This window comes from Setaria viridis, chromosome 1 (assembly GCF_005286985.2).
Source record: "Setaria viridis chromosome 1, Setaria_viridis_v4.0, whole genome shotgun sequence".
NCBI lineage: Eukaryota > Viridiplantae > Streptophyta > Magnoliopsida > Poales > Poaceae > Setaria > Setaria viridis.
This window is the reverse complement of record NC_048263.2, coordinates 1,488,823-1,511,455: the sequence shown is the minus strand read 5'-3', so window position 1 is coordinate 1,511,455 and position 22,633 is coordinate 1,488,823. Positions and strand designations below refer to the sequence as shown.

The following is a 22,633-nucleotide window of genomic DNA, read 5'->3' as shown; positions in this document are numbered from 1 at the left end:
CTAATTTAGAGTGAAAATGAACTAAAATGACATGCAATGTAATTAACTAGCTGAACTAGAAAACATTATTAGCTACACACCACTTGTATTCCATGACAAGTTAGGAACCCAACCCTTGAATAGCTGCAATAGCCACCTCCTCGAATCCTGTATCAACATGTATCTCATCATCATCTAGCTCAAATTGTCATGAAGTATAGCTGCCACAATAGTCTGTTGCTACTTGCACATATGCTAGGAGTATTATAGTGTCTTCATTACTTATCAAGTTCAAGTTGCCATGCAGAGGAACGAAACTCTGCTTACGTTTGTGATTGTGCATATGCAAGCGGTTTTCTGATTCACTAGTGATTAAGCGGTTAATCTTTGACTCATCGATCTAGTTTTGAGCTATAAATAAATCCATCGTAGGCAATCATGTCGACATGTAGCACCTCCCGAAGTGTTCCTTGTTTTTTTTATTGATTCTGTATGTATATGGCTATTGTTTTCTTTTTACCTGTAACTTACTGATAAGCATCAATGTACGTGGATATATAAGTGAGAGATCCTATATATACCCTGCGGTTGTCCAAGATACGTTTTCTTTACTTTTTTTTAAAAAAAATAGAGATAATAATATTGCTCAAAGTTTCACCTTTTTGTTGAAACGGAAAAGCGTCGTATAGTTGGATATCTATGCAATAAAAGACTGCCGAGACGCCTTGTATATAAGTACCTTGCTCCTGCGGTCCTGCCGCGTAACAGTGTCGTGTGTCCACATGCATTTACTACTGGCAAATTGAGCATTCGTTCAATGCGTTAGTACCAAACGTCTTTTTGTCCGGTACTAACGCACGAAGTTAGTACCGATCGTCACGCACAGTGCCACCGAAGCTCCTGTAGTACCGGTTTGGAGCCTTAGCTACTACCAAATGGCGGCACTTAGACCGCGTGGCTGACAGCTAGATTCCTTAGAAAGCCATTTAGTACCGGCTGGTGGCTGCAGCTGGTACTAAATGGTGAAAATGCATTTAGTACCGGTTGAACCTACCAGCCGGTACTAATGTCAACCATTTGCTCTAAAATGAGCTGCTTCGTTAGCTTCTTCCCCCGAGCAAGCTCAACTCTTTGCTCGGGCTTCATTTTTCTTCACTCGACCAGATTCTTCACTAGACAAGCTAGCAACTTCATTCTCCCTCCTCTGGTCATAGTTTTCTAGGTTTGTTTTTTGAATGAGCTAGTTTTATGTTACAAATGGAGTACTTGTTGATTTATTAGAGTGAGGAGAATAGAGAGTTTTTTAGAATGAGTTTTATGTTATAAATGGAGTACTTGTTGATCTTTTAAAATGAGGAGAATGGAGAGTACTTGTTGATCTTTTAGAACGAGGAGAATGGAGAGTTTTTTAGAGTGAGGTGAATTGGGAGTTTTTTAGAATGAGTTTTATGTTACAAATGGAGTACTAGCTTGTTGATCTTTTAGAGTGAGGAGAATGGAGAGTTTTTTAGAATGAGTTTTATGTTACAAATGGGTACTTGTTGATCTTTTAGAATAAGGAGAATGGAGAGTTTTTTAGAGTGAGGTGAATGGGAAGTTTTTTAGAATGAGTTTTATGTTACAAATGGAGTACTAGCTTGTTGATCTTTTAGAGTGAGGAGAATGGAGAGTTTTTTAGAATGAGTTTTATGTTACAAATGAACTGCTTGTTGATGTTTTAGAACGAGAAGAATGGAGAGTTTGTTTAGAGTGAGGTGAATGGGGAGTTTTTCAGAATGAGTTTAATGTTACAGATGGAGTACTAGCTTGTTGATCTTTTAGAGTCAGGAGAATGGAGAGTTTTTAGAATGAGTTTTATGTTATAAATGGAATACTTGTTGATCTTTTAGAATGAGGAGAATGGAGGGTTTTTTAGAGCGATGACTAAATATTATAAACACATTTACTCTATCTTTTCCCCTACCTAATCTTGATCAAGTTCTTTATCTAATACGAAGCTATATGTCCATTTTTCACGTAATTCGATACAGATGGACCGGCAATGGATGTAACACCTCTGCTCCTCAAATACCAGAGAACAGAAGAATTTCGAGTCCACAAACTCTGGCTGAACATCATAAAAGAATCTTGAAATAGTTTTCCAAACACCTTTTGGAGCTAGATTTTCATAATAGAAGTACGGTGGTCAATAGCTAGTTCAGGCAAAGATTTGTTCACTAACCTCGACTCATCAGCTTATGGTTGGTTTTGAATTGCCAAAATAGGCCATGCTCAGTGAACAAATCTTTTGCCTGGATAGGCTATTGGAACACCATACTTCTATTATGAAATGTAGCACTTGTTCCAAAAGATGTTTGGACAGTTATTTCAAGATCCTTTTATGATATTCAGCCAGAGTAGGTGGACTCGTAGATCTCATGTTGTACCATTATTTTAGGATTGGTGTATCTTTTTGTCTCCCAAATTAATGGTCGTGACGTGGACGATCCTATGTTCTAAATATCTTATTTATGTAAGACTTAATATGCATGATGAATTTTTATCTCTACTATTTCATATATATAATTTACTCTAGTTAATACTCTACATATGTCACGAGGATTAATGGCCATGATGCGGACGGTCGATGTTTGAATTCTACTATTTCATATATATACACAACCTTATCATAATTATCGGAACATTTTATTACAATTAAATATTTTCATATGTAATGATGACAAGTCACGAAAATAATAAGACAAGACATTGCACGCGCGAAAGGAAACTGCTGGAGCAATTTAGTATCGTGCAAGGGCTCTAACCAGTACTAAATGCTCCAATTTTCTGCTCCCACCATTTTAGACCATTTAGTACCGGTAAGAAGCCCTACCCGGTACTAAATGGAGCAATTTAGTACCAAGCAAGAGCTATAATCAGTACTAAATGTCCCACCTACAAATACTTCATCTTCTCCAAATACTTAGTAGTTTCCAACAAGCCGCAGTTATTCCTCCCTCCGTCCCCGGCTCCATCGCTCGTCACCGTCGTTGTCGCCCCGTCCCAGACCGCTGCCACCCCGTCCCCCGCCGCCATCCCCGTTGCCGTCGCCTGTCGCCCCATCCCTAGCTCTGTCGCCATCGCCCCATCCCCGACCACCGCCACCCTGTCCCTGGCTGCCATCCCCATCCCTGTTGCCATCACCATCGCCCGTCGCCCCGTCCCTGACCCCCGCCACCCCGACCCCGGCCGTCATCCTCGTCGCCGCGGCTCTCCCTTCCCCGCCTCCCCCGCGAGCCACCACCACACCTCTCCCTCCCCCGCCTCCCACGCGTGCTCTCCCCAATTAGTTTTTCTTTTTTCTTTTTGATAATTGTTATTTTGATGCATTAAAATGATTTTGCTACCCGTATTGGATTAAAATGGCTATAATTTTGCTTGAATTGGATACCAATTTGTATTGGATGCTAAATAATTATTTTTTGTGATACAATTATGGCATAAGACTATGTCTGTTAGTGGACATGTAGATATTCACGGGTAGCATTGTGATAGAATTGTGGATGGCTATTAAATGATGGTCTAGATTTATTTCAATGTATATGATGTGCATATATGACAATGTATTATTGGTGGCAAAGTTGACTAGTTAAGAAAAATGGTGGCAAATTATCTTATCACAATTTTATTTGGACAGTTTGGGCTAACTATGGCAAGTGAAAGTTTTTCTCGCCCTGGTAGTGATGGCCGTGGACACTACATTTTCGAGGAGCCACCGTTGGCTCATCCTCTAGGAATTCACTTCCCTAATCGTGTCATTGACTTGCCAAAATGCAATCGAAGCAAAGGAGCAATTCCCAACATAGTAATATTCTTTCCTTCTTGTAATTGGTTTTTTACTACACATGAATAATTCCTAAATTTTCTTACATACAATATAGCTTATCGACAATATTAGATGGCTGAAAGATATTGTCGAAGCTCTAGTGGTACTTCGCCTTTAGTGCAATCCGAGATAGTTGGCCCACGAAATTTTAAAAGAGTTAAAATCTCTTTTCAAGTATTTGCTTGAGAAACACAAGCTAACTAGATGAGAATACCAGGACAGCCCATCCTGATAGTTTCAATTGCCTCATAGGTTCAATTAGCACCAAGTAGTGTAACTTTTGAAAGGACCACTGTGGAGGCTTGCCTACAACAGCTTAAAGATCATGGGTACTTTATGCCAGACTTCTCATATTTTAAAATAAAGGTGCTCGAGGAGGGAGAAAGCAATGTGACTAGACTACTAAGAGGCTTTGTCAGCTGAATCAACATGACATGGTATGGAACATATCTAATCATCCTTTTATCTTTAATTATGTTACATCTTTTAAATTTCATCACATTATTCTCTTCTTTTAGGATGTCTTTGGTTAAACCTTGGCGGCGATGAGATTTCATGCGATTCTAGCTCAAATCTTAGATGTGTTGAATTATAGTTACACTGATGGAAACCCGATACACACCAGAGATTTCAAGCTCTAGGCTCATCTCACTTTCTATAGGCCATTTTAGTTGATGTCGTCTCCATTGTTCGAGATTTATAGTAGTGCATGTGACCATCCTTTTGAAGCACTAGAGAGTGCACTAATTCATGCTCTAGCTTATATTGATGAAGTTCCAAGCTTTACGATTGGAGACTTAAGCTATGTAGCATATCTACATAAGAGAAGTGAATTATTAACTATATAGCATGCATGGATGTACTCCTACCGTACCCTTTTCTTATGGATTTGAACTTGTTCTCTCTGATACCTTAAGTATTAATGTACAAACTATTGAGTGTTAATGATTTGAATGGGTTGATACTTGTGATACTTGGATTTGAATGGATTGATATATTAACGTAATATTATTAGTAAAAGCTCCATCGGATACGAATACAAAGTAAAACAAAAGGGTAAAAAAAACTTTAGTACCGGTTAGTAAAACCAACCAGTACTAAACTGCCATCCGTAACAGCGACCAAGTAGTACTAAAGGGAGGTTACCGACCGGTACTAGAAGTTGATCCTCCAGTAGTGATTGTGAGCTAGAAGGGGCAGGTAATAGCTCTTTTGCGCAGTCCAACCACCATTTGTGGAATGGAAGAGGTAAGAAAGTTTTGTTGGCGCCGAGGAGAGTAGAAAGGAAAGGTCGAGCATGTTGGACTTTTGCTAGGGCCAATCTGATGTTGGACTTTTGCTTGAGACAAGAGAGGGTACGGGTCCCACTGTTCTTGAGAAGATGAGGTTTTATTAAAATGCAACAAGTTGTAGGTATGTGCATGTTGACGCTTGTTATTGACATATTTTTAGTGTTATTTAACTAGTATTTTCATGCATATGCAACCCACCACTTGGAACCTAAAATAACCTCATATTCGCATATGTGTTGTGTTTTGGACCATATTGCAAAATTGCAGGAAATACAACATAACTGAAGGGTTTTTTCTACAAGTCGGATTTGGGCCTGGACTTTGGATATTGGAAGGCCCAAACACGAACATTGAACTGTAGGCCCGCAGGAGGAGCTGAAACTTGCATGGGCCATATCTTCCTCATCCGAACTCCGATTGGAGTGAATTTATAGAGAAAATTGCATCACTCGACGAGATCTACAACTTTCATATGAAGTGCTCGGGCATTGGAGGCCAAAATAGTGCAGGCCGATCGGCCTATGGGGGTCCAGGCCAATCGGCCTGGCCCGTTTTCGGTTTCGTTTGTCACCCCCTTTAACCAGGAGGAAGCCCACGACGTGCCTAGGGTTATTTTCCAGAAACTTGGCCATGAAGGCACCCCAACGGGCGCCACCAACTATAAATACCCAAGACATTCAACAAGGAGGAGAATCCCGACGAGTTTAGACCTAGCCGCTGCCGCCACAAGATGAACCAGGGATTAGATTAGATCACCATGACGACCAACGCCGGTGGGAGTCAGAGGTGCAAGGAATCCCTCAGCCCAATCGGCCTGAGGTGCCCTAGGCCGATCGGCCTAGGGAGTTCTTGCACCCCCTCGCCACCATCTTTGGTGACGACATTCTTTAGAGTCTCCTTCACCCCTTTTTGTGTCAATCTTTGTAAGATGATAGGGTAAAGCGTCTGTTCATCCCTAGGATTGTTTGGATTCTTGATATGTAATTGCTACATGTACTTTATGCCTATCAATTCTTTATAGTCTATGTCATTGCAATGTTTCATTCATATGTGTTCTGATCAGTCCATATTCTTAGTAGAGTTTGTGGTAATTGTGGTGATTAGCTTAACTCTGCGAATGTTTTGATATAGATGTGTGAGAGAGGTTGTTGAGTACCCCTGTGTAGTGACGGTATGAAGGAGGAAAAGAGCGGAGCAAGCGCATAACCATTGTGAAGCTAGTGAAGGCAACACCCCTTTTGTGTAGTAGATGCATATTCTTGTGAACCTAGATCCTAGGGAGGGAACACATATCTATCTTTATTTTCTATCTTGTATCACCCTTTGCTTGTTGTTAGTTTAGTACACAACTCATATTGCTTGATTCTGTTAGTAAGATTAGTATAAAGTGAGAGCCAACATCCCATTTGTTCCACAGATTGATAAACCTTAGGGGAATACTCTAAGGGAAAAGCTACAACTGATCCGTGCGCTTGAGGTTCACAATTTGACGTGCTAATTGCCGTCAACCGTGCAGATTTCCCCAACAAGTTGTAAACTGCTCAATTAAGTGTAACATCTTGGTAAATTAGTAAATCATACTCCAAACATTTCCATGGTGTTGTATTTGACCATGCTATGTTGTCAAGGGGATGTATAGTGACAGGGGCTGGTATTCGCCAAATGTGCGGAGAGAGGGCAGTGTTAGATAAAATGCCACGCAAATTTTGCTTGATCTTGCTGGTTTAAAATTCCCCTGTTCTCTTTGCTCAAAGACTTGTGACAGCACATGCATGCAAATACTCCGAACATACCTCCGTGCCGTGCCGTGCCTAGAATCTCAGCACGACGGGTGGCACAGCACGGTATGTATCTTGGGCTGTGCTTTTGCCGGCACGGCACGAAAATGGCTCATTAGAACATCTATAGGTTATATCATCCTAATATCATTCGTTTTATGTGTCATATAGCCTAACATAACTATTACTGTAGAATGAAACCACAAAATCTGCCTTACAACTTACAAGTATGGAATCGTGATAATGGTCATTCATAACGTAATAATGATGCGTTCTCGTATGGCCACAGGTAATCATAACATTCACCTACAACATTTATATAATACAGTTTGTTTCCTCTATTAATTTTAGAAATTATTTTCTACGTATGAGAGAAAAAATATGTGCAAGCAAATGAACACCAATAAAAAACAAATACATGTATTGCGAGGACCGTGCTTGGGTCGGCACAGCTCAAAGACGTGGCGGCATGCCCAGATCGTGCTTGGGCTAAGTAAGAGGCTTGTCGTGCCATGCCGGCGCGACACGACATGCCTAGCGTGCCTAGAAGTCTAGGCACGATGCGGCACGAGGCATGAGAGGGCCGGGCCGTGCCCGTAGCATGGCACGGCCCAAGTCCCAGCTCTACCTCCAATCCCCCTCAACAAGAAAGTGAGTGTGAGGCCCATGGGCCAAAATGGCCTTGCGGCTACTCCACCAGGTAGCATGTATGGATTTAGTCCCGTATTGCTAGCCAAAGAAGAGTGACTGCAACTTAAATAGCTAGTTTTAGGAAGCACTTCAACCTCGGGTTAATCTTTTTACGTGAAGCGAGGATGAAAGCGTATAGTAAGTAGGTTTTAGTGTAGGTGTGTTACACTCAACGTGCAGAATGGGCATGAGCTATTTTCCTGGGCTAAATCGTTACAGTGAGTCTGCCTAACCAGCACTTGATTGAGACTGGGACAACGATAACATTCCTCCCACTCAATCTCTGCACCTGATGCAGTGGCACCACTATGTGGTTTTGCCTCCTGTGACACACTATATGAAATAAAGGGCTCTTTGAACAAAATCTGCTCATATTTGCCAGCAGTTTACAATTCCCAACTTTTCCTATCCTAGCTAGGATTCTAGAAAACTAAATTGTAGGGGATGAAGATTTTACTAGTCTCTATATCTACATCTATTTACATTTACCCAGTTACATATACAGTAAGCTCTTTTTGTTGCCTCTCGCTACCAAGATAGACAAGAAAAATGGCAAGAATCTAAACGTTGTCACACTCATACTACTTGATCCGGCATCGGAGCGAAGACGTTGTACCGGCAGACCGGGCATGTGGAGTGGTCGCGCAGCCACAGGTCAATGCACTCCTGGTGGAACATGTGGAGGCACCCCGGCATCCGCTTCACCATCTCCCCGTCCTCCACCTCGCCGAGACACACCGCACAGCCCGACGCGCCGTCCGGCCGCTTGTCGCCGTGCTGCTGCTCGTACGCCAGGATGTCGTCGACGGCGACCACCCGCGCCCCGCCGCGCACCGGTGGCTCCCGCGCGAGCACGTAGATGCCGCCGTCGCCCTGTCCTCGCACCACGAACTGCGGCAACGCGCCCGAAGCGCCGCCGCCGCCGCTGCTGCTCCGGTGGCGCTGTAGTACGGAACCGGCGACCGTGCGCGCGCACCGGCACGGCAGGCGGAGCACCCACGCGGCGGCGCGCAGAGGCGGGGCGAGGAGACGGCCCAGCGCCGACCACGGGAAGAGCGCGCCGCAGAAGGCCGGGTAGACACAGGCGCTGACGCCGACCCAGAAGACGAAGAAGAGGGAGAGCGCGACCATGTCGCTCGTGCGGTGTGGCGTCCGCGCGCGGTGGACGAGCGAGTTGATGAGGACGCCCGTGCCGCCGACGCAGACCAAGTTGGCGATGGCCAGGCCGAGCACGCGGATGAAGCAGTCCATCGCTGCGGCGGCGGCCTGGCGCGCGCGTTGAGTTGAGCCGGGGTGCTGAAGCTGAGCTGCTCTAGTAAACCTCCTTCACTCGCGGGTGCGCGTGACACGGATGATGATGATATGGGTCGTGAGCACAAATTCTACGGGAATTTCCAAGATCCTCACTCCCTGTGCCCGCGAAATGGCGACGAAGAGCGATTGGCTGAAAGCGTGTTCTTTTTCTCCAAGTCAACGGTGTTGGTTCGTGCAGAGGAAACAATCGTCAGCAAGCAAATGAAACAGGGGCATTCGATTAGTTAGGCGTTTGGTGTACTCCCTCTCTACCAAAACGCTTTGTATCCATTTTAACTTAAGAATTTTCTGCACGTCCCTTTCCTTTGGTTCCTTCTTGGCCACTCACTGTCGATGCACATAAATTCAACGGGAGAAATCAAGGAGCTCCACGGAGACCTGGCCGGCCTCGGTGACTTGCAAAATTGAGGAGCTCGACCCAACCTTGCTGACGAGCAAAATTATGGAGAAAACGATAAAAGGGGCTCTTCTAGCTCGTACTACCAAAACACCTCAATTTGGAGCTACGCACTAGATATCCTTCCCTTTCTGTTTCAACAATCAGCCACTTTCCTCCACCTCCCAATCCCCTTTCATCCTCCTCTTCAACTACTTTTCATCACCCCGATACTAAGTTTGTATGCCATGCCTAGTTCATTGGCCTGAAGCCCTGAACTCCAACTCCTCCACCCGCCATGCATTGATAGGCCAACCCATCTTCGACCGGCCATCATTCCCTATTGGCAACTTTTTCCAACCTCCTGCTCCTATTCTTGGTTTCCGTGGGACCACTACTCGCAAATCATCTTATTTTTAATATTACTAAATGAAGTCTCCTTCTATAGCATCCAGGTTAATTCTCACAACACGCACTAGAAAAAAAAAGATAAATATAAGAAATTCTCATAAAAATTAAAAATATCTTACCATAAATCTATTAATTCTAATCGGAATAGCCGTTGGATCTATTATTTTTTCTAAAAAATTACACACTGATTACGAAAATATTCTAAAATAACCCCTCTAACATTATGAAAAATAACCTAAATTTTTTTCAATCTCTAGCATTATGAAAACACTCTAAAACAATCCTCGGTGTCTATATTTAAATTACGCACATCTATCATTATAAAAGATAACCTAAAGTAAATCCCTAATCTTCTTCTACGTTACCCACTTATGCCACTATAAAATAGACTTAAAATAATCCCCTAAATTTGCATCTAAATTATATATATATATCAATATTAAAAATAACTTAAAGTAACCTTTAAATTTATATCTAAATTATCTTACAAAAAATATATATCCCAATGTATACGTAATTCTAATTAATTAATTATGTCATTGTAATACAGAAAACACTAAATCAAGGTACATATGCATAATGGTATACATGCATGGTGGAAACCATGAGAATAGATTTCTATATTAAACACATCGCTCAAACTAAATGTTCAGTTATACAACAAACATATACGAAGTTGAGATTCAAATTGAAAAAATAACTACGAATGTGGATGAAAATGTGTATATAGTAATTACTAAATAGAGCTATCACAATAGCAGGATAAAAATAAGTACGTTATATGAGTATTATTTTAAACATTTAATGGGCATGAGAGAGAACAAGATAAATACATTTTATCATTATCTATGAGTCCTAATTTTCATTATAATTTTTTAATACTCATGTCTCTCAAAATTAATAATTAACCATTCAAGAGCATGGGTTGATGTACTTGTCCAACTAATTGTGCCCAAGTATGCTTCTAAACCCACTCCATACCCTAAATCCGAACATCTAAAGTCTAATGCCTAAGCCCGAAGTCCAAACCCTACCACTGAGATAAGCCTCTTCAGCGCCTCAACAAAGATTCTCTTGTGTAGCACTTACAAATTAGGTGATATCCTGAGACCCTCAAGGACAGGCGATATAATGGCTAGATAAATACATGTCTTGGATCTCGTGGGGGAAGGTTTCATACCATATCTTGTTTACCCATAAGTTTGAGTCTTTTAGTTGTAAGGCTTGTACCGGCTTGTTCTGGGCAAACGCTTGTTGCATTGAATAACTGATTGAGCTTTACTCAAAATAAAGTTGTAACATATGCTTGCATCTTTTCCAAAGTTCAAACGTTCTTTAGCATGTCCTTCAAAGTTCCAAACCAAAATCAAAGTTCAGGATGGGAAAATAGAAATGTTCAGCTCAGAAAGTTTGAACATTGGGATGTCAATTTCTTACCATCTTCGAAGAAGAAATGGATGACTTCACAGCATGCAAAATACATAACCTATATATACAGAACAAAACAGTTTTGATGCAGACATTCGAAGCATTACGGAAAGCAATCATGTTTGTACATTCATACTGTCATACATTGCTATATAAACATGCTATGCAAGTAAATTACGAGTTGACGGCCCAAACAGGATACACAAATACTCAGAGAAGATCAACCCATCAGAATTCAGATATAGAAGTGGCATGTATTACAGGGAGATGCATATCTTCCTTGTACACAAGATTTTTTAATCAGATGGATCCAATTAATAAGTTCAAGCGTCTCCTCTGGGGAGCGTGGCTTGATGCTGTCATTTTTCTTTCCAATCATGACTAATACTTATCGTGGTATGAGAAGCATACGAGGAAGGGTGTGTGCACTCAACTGTTCAATCCTTCACAGCATTTTGCTTGAGAGACAACAGACCAAGCAGAGTCAGTCGGTGATTACAAACTTAGAGAGCTTACATGACAAGCACTCACCTTGGGGCAACAACTGGTGTTAGTAGTGGTGGACACGTATTAGATCTCCACCTGGGGCAACAATTGGTGTTAGCAGTGGTGGACACGTATTAGATCTCCATGGAACACGTGTCATAAGGCCTAATGCTTACTCAGAGGTCGGGCTAGGGATGTAGATCATTTATTTGAGAGAGATAGAGATATACATCTTCCATTCGGCTATGCATGCTTTAGGAGCGGCATGGCATGGATACCGAATTATTGTGAAACAGTTGTCTTTGGAGGTAGCGCTTAAGCGGCAGCGGCCTGCGGCATTCATACACATAATTTGTTTTGGGTGACAGCTGCCATTCAATGGTAAGAGTGGGGCACTATAAGTTTTGGCATCCTAAAGTGGAAATAAGAACAGAACCGCTGAGAAACCAACAATCCCAAAGTAAGAGTGATGCCTACCAAAGCCATGATGCGTTTCCGACCTTTCGAGGATGATGAAACCTCTACCGCGAAGGTCCTCACGAACGATGGCCTTGTAGGTGAGATTCTTCTCCGCCTTGACTGCCCCGCCTGCCTCGTTCGTGCTGCAATCATCAACAAGCGCTGGCTCCACAACGCCTCCGACCAGGCCATCATCCGCAGCTTCCGCGCAAAGCAATCACCCCGTCTGTTGGGGATCTACGTCTGCAGCGATGACTTCTCGCAGCCGGAGTTCGTGCCGATGCCTGATGCCTCATGTCCGGAGCTTGCAGTCGCACTCCGTCATGGCAACTTTAATTTCCCTGATATGGATTCTCTCTTGTTGAACGTTTGGGATTGCCGCAACGACGGCGTCCTCTACGAATTTGGCGAATCCATCCACGCCGCTCTCGCCCCTGCTGTGCGAACACCGCTGCGGCATCCTGGAGAAGACACAGTCGTGTTCCCACCGCAGCCATCCAATACCTGGCCCGCCGAGTGCCCTCACGCCATGCTCCTCCCTGACGATGATGGTGACGACTCCTCATGCTACCGTGTCGACATTGGCAACAAGAACCAGAAGGTCTATGCAAGGGTACTTGTCCTGCGAGCCGGCTCCTGGAGCATCCACTGCTCTGCCTTGGCTGATCTCGCTAGGTCGCCGGAGAAGATCCTCACGGTGACTCTGCTCATGCGCGGTAAGATCTACATGCTGACCAGGGCAGGATACATCCTCGCACTGGATCTGGCCACCGCGAGATTCTCCATCGTCGATCTCCCGGAAGGTGTGGAATTTGAGTACCACGGCAATCTTACCTCTTGCCGGGGCGATGACTCTGCTCTCTACCTCTTCCATGTGAAGGGAGACAAGCTCACCGTCTGGCTCAAGAGAATGAATGAGCATGGAGATGATGGAAGCAGGAATGGTGATTGGGTACTCAGGGACACCATTTCCCTGCTCGAGACATGTGGGCATCTCGTAGAGCAGGACTGCGAGCCGGCAGACGGGCAGGAGGATGGTGTGTCGGTGGTCGGTGTTGGGGACAACGCCGAGTTTGTGTTCTTGGAGTTCGTAGGAACTGGCGTCATCGTGTACATGCATCTCAAGAGCAGAAATGTGAAGAAGGTGTACCAGAGGAACCCGGACAATGATTTCGTTATACGTGTTCTTCCATTCGTGATGGTCTGGCCTCCCATCTTCCCAGAACATGGTGCAGATATGAAGGTGACGGACTGCATCAAGAGTCAAGAGTAGCCACCCCAGTAGAATAAGGTGTTTTCATTGGACGTTGCACCGTCCTGCAGTTTATACTTACTTGCTTTAAACAGAATAAGCTAGTTTACAGATTCAGAAGACGGATATGGTGCGCTGGGCATTGTGACCTGTGAGATTTTTGCTGTGTTATGAACTTCGAACAATTTGCATTAATTTGGTTTTCCTTAAGAATTCAGATGCATTGACATGTATGTTATGTTAATCCAACCCGTCCGAGCTCAATTTAGAGGCTACAATTTTGTTGATTACATCTTTGAGGATTTAGCGAAAAATGCATAAGTTTACTTTGTGCAGATAAACTTCATGGTTCAAGTAAAATCCAACCATGTCATGGTTCCAATAAAATCCAACTATGTCAAAATCCAACTATGTCATGGTTCAAGTACTCACTCGGTCCAAAAGAATGCAAAGAATGCAATTCTAGCTTTGTATCTGGACATGTGCTTGTCCACATACAAAGTTAGAATTTCGTTCTCTTTAGGATGGACTGTGTCCTGCTGTGCTACTACTACGTGTTTCTGAAATCTAATAAAAGAACACCCTTGCAGATCACTAAATTTACATTTACCATTCCACAGGTCAAGTTTATTTCCTGCTCTTTTCAGCCACATTACAAAACCCCATGCATCAGTTTACAAAAGTTCTGCCAGCTCAAGAACTTCAGCTCTCCCTTCGCCCACGACAGACTCATGTCACCAATCGTGAATTACTGGAACTTCAATACCTTGTGTCTGTAACAGCCTTGACTGCTGACACGCTCCACAGGAGAATACAACATCCTTTCCTTCAGGTCACTGAAGACGATGAGTTCACCACTGACGGAACTTCACACCACAAAACAAAAATGCAAGTTCTTTCTTTGGTTGCTTCATATGCGAAGTTTGAGCTCGAACACTTCAACTACTGCAACATGAGACCTTCGGGAGCGTGCCCTTTTTGTGTAGAAGAAGAAGATTGCTTTCTCCTCTTCATCTCATGCCAAAGAAGCTCGAATTTGTTTTCTCCAAGTCAAAGCAACATCTGCAATTATTAACCAGCTGTATTTTTGTCACTGTCTCAATAAAGTTCAGCCAACCCATGGGTCTCGTGAATCATCAATACAGTAATAAAGGGGATAAATAATGAGGGCCAAATGAACGTCATACTACTCGGCCTGGCAGTGACGCGAAGACGTCACACCGGCACACCGGGCACGTTTAGTGGCCGTGCTGATGGAATAATGGGCTTGGCCCGTTGCAAATTTTAGAAATTTCAAATAAATTTCAAAGGTCCGTGTGGGCATGAGCAAGTAGTGCAAACTTTTAGTCCCACGTTGCTAGTCGAGGAGTAGGACAATCAACATAAATATGAAGGTTGTCTTCTCTCATCCAAGCTATGTGTGTGAGAGAGAACAAAAGCTTCACAAGCGTGCGCTTGCTCACCTCACCTCATTAGGCGGGGCGAAGGGTGCAGGCATTTAATGCTTGCGTGAATCGTTCGTCGAAATCTAGCCTCCTTGCGGGGGTTGTGGGTTTCCTTTTACCGTTTTATTTTTTGTTACTTGGCCTTTAAGTCAACAAGATATATGGAAACCTAATCGGTTTAGATCGCGACAGAGATGACCTATCGGACTCTACCAGAAACACATCTAATCGAGCTAGGATTTTTCCCTCTTCTTGCTACTGTGCCGCCACCGTAGTCTACTCCATCCTGAGCGTCAGCATGCACCGGCGAACGGGAGAGCAGGTATCCAAAACCTCTTACTCTTGTGATTCTGCATCGGAAGAGGGCGAATAAGGTTTTTGGAAAGCACTCCGCGTGACTACTCAAGGTCTTCACCACGGCTCATCCTCCGTCCAAGACCGGTGTTGCGGTGTACCATCGTCTATGATGCCGTCTGCTGCGCTCCGTCTGCAACACTGTCGTCATTCCGTTAGCACCACTCGTCATCACGACTGCACCTGCTAAGTACGTACGTTGTGATCCAATCTGTTCTTTCATCATGTTTAATGAGATCATGATGTTGTGCTTGATGTTGCCTAGTATGTTAGAGAATTGCATGCTAGGTTTTGTTCTTATCATGATAAATCTAGTTCGGAATTTAATCATGCGTCTGTCTAATTTTCCAACAATCCAAAAATCTTATTTTAGGCAATCTGTTGATTTTTGTATGGCTGGTTTTGCTGAGTCACTGAGGCCGAAAAAATTTACCGGTGTGAACTTTAAGAGGTGGAAATCAAAGGTCCATCTCTGGTTTAATGCTATGAACATCTGGGACACGAGGCTCGGCAAACATGAAGGTGAACACTCTGTTGAAGTGCAAAAAAAGTTCGATGATGCCAATAACCTTTTCGTGGAATATATTATTAGTGTTATCTCTGACCGTCTGGTTGATGTCTACATAGACATGACAGATACGAAGGTGCTGTGGGATGCTCTGGATGCAGCAGATGCAAGCAATGAACTATACCTCATGGAGAGTTTCCATGACTACAGAATGGTGAACAACGTTCTGTGGTAGAGCAGGCGCATGAGGTGTGGTGCATTGTGAAGGATCTTGAGCTCCTTAAGTGTCCAATACCCGACAAGTTTGTGGCTGGCTGCATGATTGCAAAGTTGCCTTCCTTATGGAGGAACTTTGCCACTTCTTTCATAGGAGATAGGAGATATCAGTTGAAAATCTGATAGCATCTCTTGATGTTGAGGAGAAAGCTCGAAAAAAAGGATACTGCTAAGAAAGGAGCCAAGGTCAGTCCAGCGCCAACATGGTACAGAAGTTCCCACATGGCAAGAACAAAGGGAAGAACAAAGTCGTCAAGGCTACTACTTTCAAGAAGAAGAAGAAGAAGGCTGAGATGAACTGCTATACTTGTGGTGAGCCTTGACACTTCTCCAAGGATTGTCCAGATCGTGCAGACCACAAGGGCAACAAGGCTAATGGGTCCAAGGATGTCAACACGGTGACCATAGGCAACACTAGAGATCGGTACGGTAATTTACCTACTGTTCTTTTAGTTTTCATTCCACTAGTTGATGGCTTCATACGGGTGCTAATGTTAGTGTGTGTACTGATATCTCCATGTTTTCTTCTTACCAAGTCGTCCGGGATTCCTCTGTGCTGATGGGGAATGGGTCACATGCTGTGTTCATGGTGTTGGTACGGTAGATTTGAAGTTTACTTCGAGAAAGATAGTGCAGTTGAGGAACGTGCATCATGTCCCTACCGTCAACAAGAATCCTATGAGTGAGTTGGTCCTATGCAAGGATGGGTTTAAGGTAGTGTTAGAGTCTAATAAATTAGTCGTGTCAAAACATGGATAATTCGTTGGTAAAGGCTATGATTGCGGAGGCTTGTTCCACTTTTTCCTTGCAGATTTTTGTAATAATTCCGTGAACCATATTTGTGGCAACGTTAGTGATGATGCGAGTACTTGGCATTCACGTTTGTGTCATATTAATTTTGGTTTAATATCTCGGCTTTCCAGCATGTGTTTAATTCGAACCTCACCATTGCTAAAGGTTCTAAGTGCCATAGTTGTGTGCAATCAAAGAAACCTCGAAAGCCTCACAAGGCGGTTGAGGAGAGACACTTGGTACCTCTAGAACTCATACATTCTGATCTGTGTGAAATGAATGGTGTGTTGACAAAAGGTGGAAGGAGATACTTCATGACTTTGATTGATGATGCAACTAGATTTTGCTATTTATTTGTTGCAGACTTAGACTACTTTAAAATTTATAAGACTGAGGTTGAGAATCAACTTGAGAGAAATATCAAGCATCTAATCATGGTGGCGAGTATTTTCCTAAAATCTTTGATGAATTCTGTGAGCAACATGGTATTATTCATGAGAGGACACCTCCCTATTCGTCTGAGTCAAACGGGATTGTTGAGAGGAAAAACTGCATACCAACTGACTTGGTTAATTCCATATTAGATACTGCTGGTTTATCTAAGGTATGGTGGGGGGAGGCTCTATTGACTTCATGTCATATCCTGAATAGAGTTTCGAACAAAAATAAAGATCAAACTCCATATGAGATGTGGATTGGGAGAAAACCATCACTTTTTTCACTTGCATACTTGGGGGTGCTTGGCAAAAGTTAATGTACCCATTCCGAAGAAACGCAAGTTGGGGCCAAAGATAGTAGATTGTGTCTTTCTAGGATATGCTCAAAGGAGCATTGGTGATAGATTTTTAGTGGTTAAATCTAAGGTCCTGATATGCATGTTGATACTATTATGGAATCTCATGATGCAACATTTTTTGAGAATATATTTCCTTTAAAAAATATGCATAGCAATTCTAGATTTTCTGCTGAAATAGTTCCTGAACCTACTGCACTTGCTGAGTCTTCTGAAGAACCCGATGAGCATGAGCATGAGGACGTTCTAGAGAAGGATGGCAATGAAGCTCCTAGAAGGAGCAAGAGACAGAGGGTTGCAAAATACTTTGGTGATGATTTCTATGTGCACCTTGTGGACAATACTCCCACGTCCATCACTGAGGCATATGCATCTCTAGATGTAGATGATTGGAAAGAAGCTATCCAAAGTGAGATGGATTCGATTTTTTTCTAATAGGACATGGGAACTCACTGAACAACCCTATGGTTGCAAACTAGTAGGTTGTAAATGGTTGTTCAAGAAGAAGCTTAGGCCTGATAGCACTATTGAGAAGTACAAGGCTTGGCTTGTGGCCAAAGGTTACACACAAAAAGAAGGTGAAGACTTTTTTTATACCTATTCACCTGGTTCTAGACTGACCTCTATTCGAGCACTACTTTTTTTGGCTGCCTCATATGATCTTATCGTCCACCAGATGGATGTAAAGACAGTTTTCCTAAATGGAGAGTTGGATGAGGAGATCTATATGGATCAGCCTGATGAATTTGAGGTGAAGGGTCAAGAAAGCAAGGTGTGTAAGTTGTTGAAGTCTTTGTATGGTTTGAAACAAGCACCTAAGGAATGGCATGAGAAGTTTGATAGAACTTTAACTTCTGCGGGATTTGTCATTAACGAGGCTGATAGATGTGTGTACTATCATCATGGTGGGGGTGAAGGAGTTATATTATGCTTGTATGTGGATGACGTACTGATCTTTGGAACAAACATTGATGTGATCAATGAGGTCAAGTCTTTTCTATCAAGGATCTTTGATAGAAAGATCTGGGAGAAGCTGATGTTATTCTAAACATCAAGCTGATTAACGATGAGAATGGGATTACCCTTTCGCAATCCCATTATGTGGAGAAGGTCTTGAACCATTTTGATTATATGGACAGCAAGCCTTATCCAACACCTTATGATCCCAGCATGATACTCAGAAAGAACAAGAAAATTGCTAAAGACCAACTGAGATAATCTCAGATTATCAGCTCACTCATGTACTTAGCTAGCGCAATGAGACCCGACATATCTTTTGCTATGAACAAATTGAGTAGGTTCATGTCAAACCCGGGTTCTGATCATTGGGATGCATTTGAAAGGGTTATGCGCTACTTGGTGGGTACTATGAGTTATGGGATTCACTATTCCGGGCACCCTGCTGTGCTTGAGGGATATAGTGATTCGAACTGGATTTCGGACGCTGATAACCTACATGCCACAAGTGGGTATGTGTTTACCCTTGGAGGTGGTGCAATATTATGGAGGTCTTGCAAACAGACCATTTTGACGAGATCAACCATGGAAGTAGAACTCACTACTTTGGACACAACCACTATTGAGACAAAGTGGCTGCGTGATCTCTTGATGGACTTTCCTGTGGTTGATAAACCAGTACCGGCAATCCTTATGAACTGTGACAATCAAACGGTGATAGCCAAAGTGAACATTGCTAAGGATAATGCAAAGTCATCGAGACATGTCAAGAGACGACTGAAATATGTCAGGAAGTTGAGAAACTCCGGAGTAATAAGTGTGACTTATATTCAAATAGACAAAAACCTGGTAAATCCCTTTACAAAAGGGCTATCACGGAATGTGATAGAATGTGCATCGAGTGAGATGGGTATGAGACCCGTTTAAGTTGCCGTTGTGGTAACCCAACCTATGTGATCGGAGATCCTATGAATTTGGAGATCCTGTGAATTAAGATTTGGGAAAAATAAGTTGTCGGTTGACTGAGGAGAGTAATTATTAAACCCTCTCTATGTGAAGATGCAACACTCTCAAATGCTGAAAGGAAGGTTAACAATATCCTTTAATGTGTTTCTGTTGGCTTGATTAAGCGAAGATACTGTCCTACATAGCATTCTTGAAAGAACACCTATATGAGCCTGATTGTAGAACGTCGCAGTCTATGAGACTTAGGTGATCTCTAGTAAGCTCATGAAGAGACCAAGGAGTACGACGTATATGCTCCACCCGTGGGGTAGGCTACTAGCAGCTAGGTACTAGTTCCGACTTTAAGTGAAACTTATCCGCACAAAACTTGCAATTCAAGGCTTAGTCCATTGTCAAGTTGCGGATGAATGTAGCTTGAAGCTCTAGGCGAGAGTTCAACTTAATAGTCCTTGCTGAAACACTGGTATATAAACAGCAGTAAGAAACATGCAAAATCTCTGATGGGCATTCGAGATCTGGTGGGGGATTGATGGAATAATGGGCTTGGCCCATTGCAAATTTCAGAAATTCCAAATAAATCTCAAAAACTCGTGTGGGCATAAGCAAGTGGTGCAAACCTTTAGTCCCACATTGCTAGTTGAGGAGGAGGATGGTCAACATAAATATGGAGGTGTCTTCTCTCCTCCAAGCTATGTGTGTGGGGAGAGAAGAAAGCTCCGCACGCGCTTGCTCGCTCGCCTCGCCACGCCTTGCCGAGCCTGGCGGGGCGAAGGGTGCGGGCGCGCGATGCCTGCGTGAATGGTTCGCCAAAATCCGGCCCCTAGCCTTGAGGGGGCGTGGTTTCCTTTTACCGTTTTATTTTTTATTACTTGGTTTTTAAGTCAGCAAGATATATGGAAACCTAATCGGTTTAGATCACGATCACGACGTGAGATGACCTATCGGCCTCTACCAAAAACACATCTAATCGTTCTAGGATTTTTGCCTCTTCTCACTGCTGCGCCGCCACCATAGTCTACTCCATCCCGAGCGCCGGCATGCACCGGCGAATGGGAGAGTAGGTCTCCGGAACCTCTTGCTTTTGTGATCCTGTACCGGGAGAGGGCGAATAAGGTTTTTGGGAAGCGCTCCGCGCGATTGCTCAAGGTCTTCACCACGGCTCGTCCTCCGTCCAAGTTCAGCATTGCGGCATACCATCGTCTTCGATGCTATCTGCTGCGCTCCATCCGTAACACCGTCGTCGTTCCGTCAACACCACTTGTCATCACGGCTGCACCTACTAAGTACGTACGCCGTGATCCAATTTGTTCTTTCATCATGTTTAATGAGATCATGATGTTGTGCTTGATGTTGCCTAATATGTTGCAGAATTGCATGCTAGATTTTGTTCTTATCATGATAAATCTAGTTTGGAATTTAATCATGTGGATGTCTAATTTTCCAACACGTGCAGCCACTGGTCGATGCACCGCTGGTGTAACATGTGCACGCACACCGGCAGCCGCTTCCCCCTCCTCCACCTCTCTCAGGCACAACGGGCACTCCGACGTGCTGTCGGCCAGCACCCCGATCCACTACTTCCTACGCCGGGATGCCATTGACGACAGCGGGTCGGCGCGGCGGCGGCAACTACCCGCGTACTATTGTGAACCGATCCCTCCTATGAAGCATGTTCACGACCTAGCCCTGTCGTCTGGGCACTGCAAACTGCGGTAGATCACTGACGGTTGTCGTCTGACTTCTCAATGGAGCTGACCCAATTGGTCCCCCTTTTTAGGAGGCTATGCAAATTTAGGGGACTATGCAACTGGTTAAGTTTCAGTCTAGATCGAGCAACATGAGCTGACTATCATGCATGCTATATAGTGAGTCGTGCTCGTGCAAGGGAAGGTGTATGTTTGGAACTTTGCTGAAAGAAACCAAGAATTGGAGTAGTAGTAGAGATTACGGTCAAGCGTGGTTAGCCACTGGTGCTGATTGCTTAACCTAGTTTTCAAGGAGGGTGTTGGTGAATCAGAGTTAAAAAAAAAAACCAGATGTATAATCGACCGGTTTGCTTATCCTTCGTCTCCCATGCATTGGCTTCCCTTGAGATGAGGTAAAGTGTCCCGGCATGCACGCAAAAAGGTTCCTATACTTTTCATTTTCTTTACCATTGGGTCCTACTTTGTCAACAACAAATTGTGCCTCGCCTCGCAAAAAGGACAGAACTGGCTCCGTAGAATCCTGCCTCACCCCTCCCTCACGCAGGAAAATGTGTTACGGTTCCGCATCAATGGCGCCTCGCAAAAATATGCCTCACTCCAGTCCCCTATTGACCTGTTTGTTTTTCTTCATGGCCATCCCCATCTAGTTCATTTTCTGTAGCTCTCCTCCCCACGACAAGATGGCCATGGTCGATGCCCATCTCGTTCAATCCCCTACTCGTCTTTTTCCTCTTTCCCTGGCGCCTACCGGATCTCCAGCAAGCCGGGCGCTGGGTGGGATAGAGTTCTCCAGTACCACACCATTGAAGCTTCGTGAGATAGAGTTCAGCAAGTCCCCTACATGCGGCAGCTCGCCGCTGGGTGGGGAGGGGCTGAGGTGATAGGGTTCTCCAGTAGTTTCGAATTCGTAGGTTGTTAGCTATTCTAGATCTGAGATAGTGATTTGTCCCCTTTGTACTCTGCATTAAGGAAAATGTTTCTTTCTCACCTTTCTAGCTAGCTCTTGCTAGAGGGTATGGCGGAGCCTTCCTGGAGCGACCGGTCGGCTTGGAGCACCATGGGAGCACTGCAACTGAGAAGGCAAGGGAGGGGGAAGGCATCCGAGCGTGGGGCGGGCGCTTCCGGCGCTCGAGCGCGAGGCACCTTTGGCTTTGACCAAGTGAGGGCCACTCGAATATAAAATCCGAACCGCTGGCAGCATTGTGGGGCCAACTACGCGGCCCGAGGCGAGATCAGCGGTGGAGATAGGCTCCGCGGCCGCTTGTACATCTGGACGTGCATTTCTGGTTGGTGATCGAATTGCATTTTGAGGAAGAAAGTGACGCCGCTCAAAGAGGCATGGTAGCAGATGCAATCACAAGAAGAAGTCGAGAGGCAGAGCTCAGGATCTCTAATGCAACGAACGGCTAGGCTAATGAGAGAGAACACATCCCTGACGTAATCATGAGTTCATTGAAGCTTTCGAAGATGAAAAATCCTTTTTCGATAACAAAAGAACACTCAATC

At 43.9% G+C, this 22,633-nt stretch overlaps 2 protein-coding genes across 2 annotated transcripts; one reads left to right on the top strand and one right to left on the bottom strand.

The window, feature by feature from the left end:
* Positions 1 to 7,942: 7,942 nt before the first annotated feature.
* On the bottom strand, positions 7,943 to 9,143 carry LOC117866570 (uncharacterized). Its single transcript, XM_034750814.1, has one exon. It carries the CDS (start codon positions 8,853 to 8,855, stop codon positions 8,181 to 8,183), a length of 675 nt encoding a protein of 224 aa, XP_034606705.1. The 5' UTR covers positions 8,856 to 9,143; the 3' UTR covers positions 7,943 to 8,180.
* A 2,668-nt stretch (positions 9,144 to 11,811) lies between these two features.
* LOC117834602 (uncharacterized) lies at positions 11,812 to 13,452 on the top strand. Its single transcript, XM_034714145.2, has one exon. It carries the CDS (start codon positions 12,089 to 12,091, stop codon positions 13,349 to 13,351), a length of 1,263 nt encoding a protein of 420 aa, XP_034570036.1. The 5' UTR covers positions 11,812 to 12,088; the 3' UTR covers positions 13,352 to 13,452.
* Positions 13,453 to 22,633: the final 9,181 nt, after the last annotated feature.